At 36.9% G+C, this 11171-nt stretch overlaps 1 protein-coding gene across 1 annotated transcript; it reads right to left on the bottom strand.

The window, feature by feature from the left end:
- Window positions 1-7908: 7908 nt before the first annotated feature.
- LOC128532781 (protein FAM181B) lies at window positions 7909-10853 on the bottom strand. Its single transcript, XM_053506893.1, has one exon. The coding sequence runs from the start codon at window positions 10103-10105 to the stop codon at window positions 9137-9139; it is 969 nt and encodes a 322-aa protein (XP_053362868.1). The 5' UTR covers window positions 10106-10853; the 3' UTR covers window positions 7909-9136.
- Window positions 10854-11171: the final 318 nt, after the last annotated feature.

Here is an 11171-nt window from a genome sequence, read left to right as displayed (position 1 = left end):
GTGGCTATGGTAATTATGTGAGAGAAGTCTATGATGGCAAATGGGATTTTCTGCATTCTTATGGGTTATTATTCCTCTCAGAGGACTCGTCTGGGTTATGGCACTGGTCTTTTTCCTGAGGACATAGCGACATCGTTTGCAAGTTAGGTTTTTGTCTTGGCTGTACTATACTGGGTTTAGAAGAATTTTGTGTTAAATCAAACAAAAATATGATGTAGAACATACTGTATGCTGACTTGAAGGAAAATGTGGTATAAATCTAAAAAGACACAATAAGGAATAAACTCTATGCAGAGTAGTGTACACGCCGCTACATTAAAAGTGTACGGTTCTGGTTGTTTTTCATTTTAATGTCACATCTTCATAATGACTAAAAGAAGATATACAGTATATACAAATATACAGTACACTGCCTTATTATGGCAAAGCTAATCAACATTAAAGTCAATAAACATACTGTACTTCACTTCTCATTACAGCCTCCTCCACATAATGCTGTTCATCATGTTTAGTTGACCTTCAAGCCCCAGAGCAGAGGATGCTTGCAACTACAGTAATTGCAGTATTTGTGTTTAACTAGTTCATCAGATTCTATGACAGGAGACTCGAGTATTACTTATTATTCTAGTTTTGCTGTCTCCTAAGTTTGCAATGTCAGGTTTTCAATATTATTAATGTCACTTGGCAAATGAATGCAACTATAGATTTCATTTAACCATTATTTCTCCTTTGTAAAATGAATATGAGCCATAAGATGCAAGACAGAAAGGTGCTATAGATTAATTTTTTTCTTTCCTGCTTTGTGAATTTTGACATTCTTATTTTAACCACACAAAACAAAAGATTTTAACTGCTACAAAATTACGCAGGACATCTATGGAAACCCATCTATTCCATCCCTTGTGTTTCAGTGAAAATGGTACATTTTTTTACAGCTTGAAGCAAAACTTAAATAGTGCCATTATTTAAATAGTATAATATAATAACTAATTTATTTTTAAGAAAACATCACAGCAATAAGGCAAGTAAATAATAAATATTTATTAATAATAAGGGAAACAGATAATAATTTACCAGCTGACAGAATGGTCTACGAGTTTGAGTTGCTCAGCATGTGTTTTGAATGCTTGCTTAAATTAGATTTTTTTTTTTTGTTTTTGTGGGGACAATTCAGTCACTGTTAATCAATGCAGTTAGGCAGAGTTTAATTTTATCTTTTATTTTATTGTATTTAAGGTTGCAAATGCTTAGGAACCATAAACCATCAATAGCTTCCCATATTTAAAAATGTATAATATTAATAAACATAAATATGGCATTTACAATATTTAATAATAATTTCATAAATATTTTTTTTCTTTTTGAACAATACTGGATCTTGAAAAACTATGAAATAACCCACATGAAATTGTGTAATTAAGTAAAGCCAACAACTTTACCCCTTCTGCAGAGAAGTTCATTTAGAGTTATCAACCTCAAAAAATCACCAATTTACAGAACTTCAGTTTAGAGCCATTATAAAGGCGTTACAAAGCATACAGTAAGTACAGATACATCTCCATATCGACTGTTAAAAGGAGATCATTGCATATTGTGGATAACTTTGGAATTGTTTTACAATGTGGACAGAAAAAAAAATCTGTGATCATGAAAGCATATGGAACTATAATTTGTCCAAACTGTTTGTGTCACCCTAACACACATTATTATTATTATTATTATTATTATTATTATTATTATTATTATTATTGTTGTTGTTGTTGTTGTTTGTGTCTTCATTATCATAGCTCTTATCTTCAGCAGCATAGGTTTCTTGATATAAGCTTCCTTAAGCCTTGTTCTCTAATTTGATGATCTATTTGCGCTAGTTAGTTGTCAATTTGATTGGATTCTAAATAAAGACTAGCTATGTATATTCATACTGTGTGGGTGTAAATAAATGTAGTGTGACAATGGCAAAGAGAAAATGGCTTCAAGGGAACGATTTATGATATTTGCATAAATGCTTTTTGCGCGAGTCAATTTTAGAGGCAATATGTCCCTTTGATAAAAGAACTATTTATACCAATAGGACAGCTTAAGATTATATTGGTCTAGCACATACACTTTATTGCCAAAAAGTATTCGTCTGCCTTCACATGTGTATGAACTTCCAATAACATCCAATTCTTAATCCATAGGGTTTAACATGATGTTGGTCCACCCTTTGCAGCTTCAACTCTCATGTATGTCTTTATAGCCGTGGCTTTGTGCACTGGTGCACAGTTATGTTGAAACAGGAAGGGTCATTCCCAAACTGTTCCTACAAAGTAGGGAGCATGAAAATGTCTAGGTATGTTGAAGCATTAAGAGTTCCTTTCACTGGAACTAAGTGGACGAGTCCAACTCCTGAAAAACAACCCTGCATTATAATCCCTCCTCCACCAAACTTGACACAATGCAGTCAGACAAGTACCGTTCTCCTGAAACTGCCAAACCCAGACTCGTCTGTCGGATGGCCAGACAGAGAAGCGTGATTCGTCACTCCGGAAAACACGTCTCCACTGCTCTAGAGTCCAGTAGTGACGTGCTCTACACCACTGCATCCGATGCTTTGCATTACACTTGGTGATGTAAGGCTTGGATGCAGCTGCTCGGCCATGGAAACCCATGTCATGAAGCACATAAAGTTTGGAGGTCTGTAGCTATTGACTGCAAGTTGGCGACCTCTGTGCATGACTCTATTTCATGACTGGACATATTGCACAGGTGGCATCCTATCACAGTATCACACTGGAATTCACTGAGCTCCTGAGAGCGACCTATTCTTTCACACGATTGTAGGCTTGGTCTCCATGACTAAGTGCTTGATTTTATGTACACATAAGCATGGAAGTGATTGGAACATCTGAATGTTTTGGATTGGTGAGTGAATACTTTTGGCAATATAGTACATATAAACTGTCTGCATTTTTAAATACTTGTTGGATTGTGCAATAATAGTGCATTGATTCCAACATAGGGGCTTGCTATTTACATTTTGTTATCTATTTACATTTTATTAAGCCAGGATAGGAAGGAGATGGAGAAGGGTGTGAGGAGTAAGGAGTCATGTTGCACTGTACACCATCTCCAAAATGACACTGCGAACAAGTGTCTGAGTTGACAGGAGGTCGAGTGTAGTATATTTTACTGTCACTCGCAGTTTCGTGTGATGTGAAGAATTGTACAAAAACTGCAAAACATATTTCAACCCTAGTGTCATGTTAAATTGCATGTTTTTATAGTGCATCTTAAGGTCTGCTATTTTCCTGAGTTTTGAGTGAAAAACAATGCCAGTAAATCAGTGAAGATTTACTGCTGCGCATATCCTGAGAATTGGGATTGTTGCAGGCATGCTCACATTCAGGAAAAGAAAAACTAAAGGAGGAAACACATTGAATGCATTAGTCAAATTAATTAGTTCCTGGTAGTGAATACTCTTACGTTCTTAACTTCATAAAGAAATATTATTTTTACCCTAATTCCTGAAGTCTGATCCATGTATTGTTTTGTTCTAGGTATATTGGATATAGTACACTAACAGCTACTTAAATGGTGCATACATGTGACATGGGATGACTGTAATCAAACTGCATGTGCATCAAGCTGATAGAAATTAACAATAATTTTGAACAAACAGGTTTAAAAGGAAAATTATCAAAACTACAATACTGACATCTTGTGATAAAGCAAGGCACTGCAGCATGCTACAGGTTTACAATTTACAGGTTGTGTGTTAAACACTGGCAGCAATAAAAGCTAAATTACAGTTAAGGCAGAACGTAACACTGGCTTATTTTTTTCTATATAATTGCCCGACCAGGACCTGGTTACTTCACCTGTATGTCTATTAATTTCTGTAATTTTTCAATCAGCCAATCATGTGGCAGCATTGCAGTGCATACAACCATCCAGATGTGGGCTAGCAGGTTTAGGTATTGTTCACATCAATCACCAGAATGGGGGGAAACATGATCTTAGTGATCTTGACCACAGCATTGTTGGTGCAAGATGAGCTGGTTTAAATAATTCTGTAACAATTGATCTTTATGGTTGTTCATGCATAACAGGCTCTAGAGTATTCATAATAGTGCAATAAAGGAAAAAGAAAACATCCAGTGAGGAGCAGTTGTTCATGAGACAGGTCGAAAGGAGCTGACAAGGGTGGTTCAAGCTAACAGAAAGGTAACAGTAACTCCAGTAACCACTCTGTAATTTAAAAATATCACAGAATGCATAACACTTGAGGTAGTTGGGCTACAAAACCAAAAGACCCACAAACATTGGGTTCCTTCACAAATAGGAATTTATAACTGCATTGGGCACAGATTCGCCAAAGCTGGACAGTTGAAGACTTAGCCTTTGATGAATCTGTATTTCTAAATGTTAAGGTCAAAAGGTCAACAGCAGGACCCCACAGACCCAACCGTCTCAACTGTTCTCAACAGGTGGAGGTGATGTAATGATGTGTGGATTGATTGATTGGCAACATTGTGGCCTGTTAATACCAATGAATGCTCGAAAGCCACAAGCTATTTTAGTATTGCTGGTGATCATGTGCCTCGCTTCAGGGTCTTAATTCACCCATATTCGAACAGCATGATAACGCACCATGTGACAATGAAACATCCAGTACAACACCTTTGCAGTGTGATGTAACGGGGGATTTGCACCATAAAAGTCCACCTATAAAAGTGTGCTGAATTTGTATAATGCAATCATGTCAATATGAACCAGGCAGACTAGACAGACAGACTTAGTTTTTTCTATCAGTACTAGGTAGATTACTCTATATAGTTAAGTGGTTAAAAAAAAAAAAAACAGATTACATAAGCAGCTGAAGCAACGGACAGCCAGTGTAATTCTGCCTGAATATAAATTGCTTTCCTTGCTACGTATATAGCAATAGAACATCAGATCAAGAACATGATACCAAGTGAGTAACCTATAAAAGGTCTTATAAAAGGCAAATCAAATGGTTCAGTCCTTATCAGCAGTCATACTAAGTGCGAATATTGTACAAAAGATAAAATCTACTTGGAGTTTTGCTACCGTTTGGTATTTGCATTTTTCAGCATAAAAATGACTACCTTATAATACTGTTCTATGAATGATAATAATTGTTTATAATACCGATACTGTTCTTTACCAAGCGTGAGACTCAATCTTCTTCCTGAAAAGCACTTAAGGTGGACGGTGAACACCATGTTACTGTAGCTCTACACGAACGTCTGCAGGTGACACTCCTATTAGAGACACCCAGAAGGAAGCCATAGTGCACATGAAATGGCTATTGAAGAGAGAAGGTGCCTCTTAAACTGTGTTCACCAACTGTACTAATCCGTCTTTAGACAGCAGAGGACCTTTATGGTGTTTCTCAAAGGCACAAAAACAGCTGGAGTTTTGACTTGTTAGTTGGCTGTCCTCATTAAGAGCCCTCATTGGACACAGGGTCAGTCTAAGATGAGACTCATCTAAAGAAAAAAAGAATATTAATATGCTACCGATATCTTAGGCAGCAATCTGGAATGCAATGTAAATCCATTTGAACTCTGGTCAGCTGTTGAAGTTGCCACCTGTTGCGATTTTCCTAGGACTGTTCCTTTTTTCAACTGTCTATTCTGGACAATATGTTGTATTTACCAGGACTGTTTTTTACATGTCTGCTTTTTTATACTGCTGTATTTTTCTACATATGTATTGCATAAAAGTTGCACGAGCATTTCAGAACTGGTTCGACAATACACAGAACAAAGTCCAAATTCTTGAAAAATGAGTGCTCTAAGGGACAGTCAGGATTTTTATCTATCCGTCATTCAGTTGTGTCACGTTTTTATTTATAAATTTTTTTAATGTAAGACAAACCTGGGAACTCTATCTGCTGTACTGATACTGATTGATGCCTGCTCTGATTGCATCTGCTCAATCAGTGAGCAGCTCTAAAGACAAGGATATACATCCGTCTACCCCCAGAGCCTTGTTTCCGAACCTCAACCCCAGTGTTTACAACTGGCTGTAAAACACCACCATGTTGTTGACAGTGCACACTATTATGTCTGACCTCCTAAAGGGCTCCTGGATTGTTTTTCACCTGACTCATTTTCACCTTTCTGTTACTCACACATTTTCTCCCTGTTGTTCATTTACTCTTAAGATTTTTCCACAGGCCATACTAGCTTGGTCCCACTATCCTCACCTATTTTATTCATTGTAGGTGCGCAGGAGAACCTTTTGCTTTTCTACAGATATGCATGTTTCTTTCTGGAGGGCTGTACAACAATGCCCTTCATTCTTTTCATTCTTTGCTTTGACCATGCATTTTTAAAAGAAATTAAATTCTCATATCTGTACAACACATATCTGATAGAAAAACTCTTTTGTATGGTTATGGAGTTCTTCTCTTCTGAGATTTTTTTCTAGTTATGAGAATTATTATTATTATATGAAATGAACTGTTGTTGGTTTAAGGGGTTAATAATAAATATGGTCTGATATTAATTTAGGTCATGTCAGGTGTGATAAATATCCAGCAGCTACTATTGAAATCAGTCATGTATGACGCAAACAGCACCTCTTTGTCATCTTATATACTGTATGGTCTAATAATTCCCACACTGAGTAAAGATTGAGACACTAGGAGAATAGAGGTGATTTAAAGCTTAATCTGGCCACTTAGACCTGCAGGCTATTCCATACGTCTATTACTCTCTCTCTCTCTCTCTCTCTCTCTCTCTCTCTCTGCTTATTGCTTAGTGTAGTGTGCAGTGTTATTTGTGGCTCATGACCAGACAATTGCATTTACATGATTTAAATGTAAGCGTTGTAATGGTAGCAGTCTAACTTTAAACATGTAAAAATGGATCATGAGGGCACAGAAAAAGAGCTGTGCTTAGCTTCCCCATGTGTTTGTATGTTTTTTTTTTCCAGGTTCTACTGTTCCGTCCTATTTCCCAAAAAACCTGCAGGTGGATGGATTAGCTACACTAAAAGGCACCTTAGTGACAGTGTTTTAATATGTATGTGCATGGTGCCCTGAATATCCATCAGTGGGATTTCTCTCACCTGGCCACCAGTGCAACCCTGACCAGAATAAAGAGGTTACTCAAGATGAATGGATGAATGAATGAATGAATGAATGAATGAATGAATGAATGAATGAATGAATGGCCATCAAACCCACATTTGTACATCAAAAATAATAGCAGGTTTTCTAGCTTGGAAGACTATCCTAATTCCTATTCTAAAGGTATCCTAGTATATCTGGATAGAGGTTCTTCTTGGCATTCCTAGAATATATTTGATATTTTTATGTTTAAATGATTATAAGTGTGACAAGAGTGTGAAACGATGTTCTAAGCCCAGTTAAAGAAGTTGGTTAAATGGATGTAAAAAAGCAAAAGGGGACAGAAATCAATAAAGGTGTATAGCGATTGTTACTAATGGCAATAGTGGCCAAAGATAAAAAAATAAACCAATAAAAAAATAAAATTAACTATTATAAAGATTTAAATAACTTATTTATTAGTAAAATATTTGTTCTCTCCTGTTCATATTACTGTATTAAATATCATATCTTCAGTGCCTAGGACAATGTAAGAAAAATATCCAGGTATAATATCCAGTATTAACTGATTAACTGGTTTTCACTGGATTTTGCCATGTGTGTAATTTATCTAAATCCTCATTTTGTATAAATCTATATTCATTATTTCAAAATGAAACACAGAATTATGCAATACAGATGTGGTGAACACTGAACTGGAAAGGCAGTGAAATCCATGTTATGGTATATTACACACTTAGCCTGTAGATGGCGCTATATGTTCATAAACGTTCTGGAATGCAAACCTGTCTAAAAAATAAATTCAGAAAACAATGTGGTTCTGCAAAAAATAAAGACCAGCTTTATTGTGCCTTATTACATTCTGAACAAGCAGAATTATTTTTTATACACTTTTTTTCACTTTACCTTTTTTTTTAGCAAACATGCTCCAGCTGTTCACATCAGGTAAAGTGAAATAGAGCAAGAGAGCAGACAAGTGTAAGAACCTAATACACAAACCTTCACCTGCTTAAATGTTGCTTCCATTGACAGTTTAAGGTTATTTACAATATACTAAGTTGTCAGTGCTTTTACCAGTATATTTGTTCAAAATACATTCAAGGCACCTGCCACAAGGAACTAAATCACTATATTTCACTACCCATTAAAGCGTGTTATAATTTGGACTCACTGATTTATATTGGAATTTGAAATGTCCAATATCTACTCTCAGTTTCTATTCTAAACCAAAAAAAGTTAGACTGTAGTGAGAATCCAAGATCCACTTTGTAGTCTCTGTCTATGAAGCTTTTTCCACTGTTTAAGTAATGATTTGTTTTTATTCCTAATTTAAAGGAATAGATAGTCCACGTACAGTACAACATTCTCTTAATAATATAAACTCAGCACTACAAAGAGATAAGCGCACATGCTATTAAGCAAGCCTTTTATATAAAACAGTCTAGGATTTTTATGAGGAAAGCATGAGGATGCCAAGCATCTTTCTGAATGTGAAAGCGCCAAATTATTCTATAAAAATATTATTTCATTACATATTAAAAAATGAAAAATGTATTTTTTGTAATATTTGTTTCTTATGAACTGTAACCATTGAAGTGATGGAATATTGCATTTTTCCTCTTCAGACTACATGATTGTAGTTACTTCTCAATACAGTATATGAATGTGAACTAACACCCTGAGATAATGTTCTAAAAACAATCCCCCACCTTCTCCATGGTGACTTAATTTCTATGAAAGGCTTATTAGAACACTTCAAAAAACTATTAACCAATTCCTGAACAATATCATATATAAAGGGTGATATAACCTCCAAATCCTATTGCTTTTAGACGTAGTTGAAAAAGTCCCTGACATTGAAGCAAGCAGCAGTATTATCCCTTCGCAGAGGTTTAGCCAAACATTTCACTAAATAAGATGGTCCAAAATGTTCCTTCTGATCAAACATCATAGATCATAGATGCATAGATAAAAAAAAAAAAATCCTTGTTTGCAGCCATTTGTTTAAAAAAAAAGTTCTTCCAAAATGTAAAAAAAAAAATGTTGCTGATTTTAAAGAGTTGAAAAACTACCTCGGCTGTATCCACTATCCAGATCATATGAGACCTGGGAAACGGAGCAGTCTGTAAAGAAGTTTGGGAAGGTCAGTGAACATGTAGTGTTCTGCTCCATAGGCACTGAGCAAGAGGAGTCTGTGTCCCCATATAGAGATGACTGCTCTGGAACTGTCTTTATGTCTCCCGTTTTCTTGGGCACGCCACCACTTGTGGCCCATGGTTCTGCATACAGAAAACCACCTGTCACAAAATTGTGGGAGTCAAAAGAGATTGGTTCCGGTCCTGTGGTTCCCTGCTGTTGGACTCTGTTGGGCATAGTATGAAAGAGCTCCTGCTCAGAGACCATATTACTGTAGTCAGGCCCCAGAAGCTCAAAGAATTCCGTTGCATCTGGATTTCCCCTCTCAAGATCTTTAAGGGTCATGCCGGAAGTGGATGTAACCCGGGTAGTGTTGGCTGGTTCCGTGAAGAACGATGGTGGCAGATTTCGGTGTCGCAGTGGCGGCTTTTTTGTCTTTTCTCCCCGTAAATCCTTGGCGTGATTGAAGAGGGCAGCCAAACTTTTGCTCTGCAGGTTGGCCTGAGCTCCGTCCCGCTTGGGTGTTTTGTTCTGCATGATGCTAGTTGGAGTTGGGGTGGAGTCGTTACTTTTGCAAGCCTCCTGAGGTGCTCCATTCCCTAGTCCCATGATTCCTGTGCATCTTTTGATCTGTTTCTGTAGATACTTTCGGTGGTTGACTTTCCTCTTGGACTTGACAGGTTTATCCAGGGCCAGTTTTATGTTACTGGAAGCAGAGTCAATGAAGCTAAGCAAATCACTGGTCGCCTCCCTGAAGTCACCTTCACAGTCGACTTCACCCAGGAATGACCCATCTAGACCCTTCTCCAACTCGTACTCCATAACTGACCCAGGGAAACAGAAATTTAGGAACTGTGAGTTCATGATGGCAGCCTGAACAGCCATCTCCCTGTGAACCACATAGAACCCCCAAGATGTCCACAGTTAATTCCAATGGCTTCTTAGATCATCCTTAAAACCTAGTTTCCAATCTATAGTACCAGGAAACTAAAGTATATCTTAATGCTTGGTCCTTACACTGGGTTCACACAGTGTTTCTTTCTTACTCTCATGAAAGCAGGACTGGAAAACATACTTTGGGGGAAAGCAAGCAGATTTTTGGAGGCAGGGCTAATGATGTCAGGACATTAGGAGGGAGGGACAGAGGGACCTCAGGACTTAACTCTTTGCTCACCCCTGACCACCTGCAACTAAGAGGGATTTGTCCAAGGCATCCCACTGAGCAATAAGACAATAGCTACTTGTTCAACTATTCCAGCCAGTTCTTATTGTGTATGTGATCAGTACAATGTCGTGACATTAAAGGCAGTGAAGGTTCACTAATACTTTTAAATGTATCCAGACATGTAGAACAACAACCATAAATGTTTTTTCTTTTTTTCCCCCCCTGGTTGTAAAGTAAAAATAAAAAAAAATGTTAAGTGTCTGTTGTGTGTAATAAAGGTATTGTTCTTATGTTGCATATGTGTATTAGTACATATACCTGTATTTTTTTTACCAGGAACTGCATTTTAGAGATTCTTTATTTTTTTTTATAGTTTTTAAACTTCCACAAATGACACCATAGGCATTGGGGAGTTTTTTTTGTTTGTTTGCTTTTTGTTTTTTTTGCCTGTAACCATTCCCTTCAATGGGCCCCTTCAAAATGAAAATGGAGATTACAACATAGCCAAAAGCAATTATTGGTAGCTTTCCTTATATAGTGATTGCATTACAGTATGTGCATCCTTATTACATAAAACTATCAAATTAGCTTTACTGTTACTATATGGCACAGACTGAAAAGTATGTCAATTCAAGCTGGTAATGTCACGTCCATGTATGTATCCCCCCAATTCCTACTTGTATCTTAATCAGTTAGTGGTATAAGTTGATTCCCGCACCAGTGGGAATTTTAGCCTCTGCCTGACAACTATTATGGGCTGCCTTTGACATACAACCCTACAGGGCC

This window comes from Clarias gariepinus, chromosome 11 (assembly GCF_024256425.1).
Source record: "Clarias gariepinus isolate MV-2021 ecotype Netherlands chromosome 11, CGAR_prim_01v2, whole genome shotgun sequence".
Classification (NCBI taxonomy): Eukaryota; Metazoa; Chordata; class Actinopteri; order Siluriformes; family Clariidae; genus Clarias; species Clarias gariepinus.
Note: the sequence above shows the minus strand (reverse complement) of the source record. Positions and strands in the feature narration are given on the sequence as shown.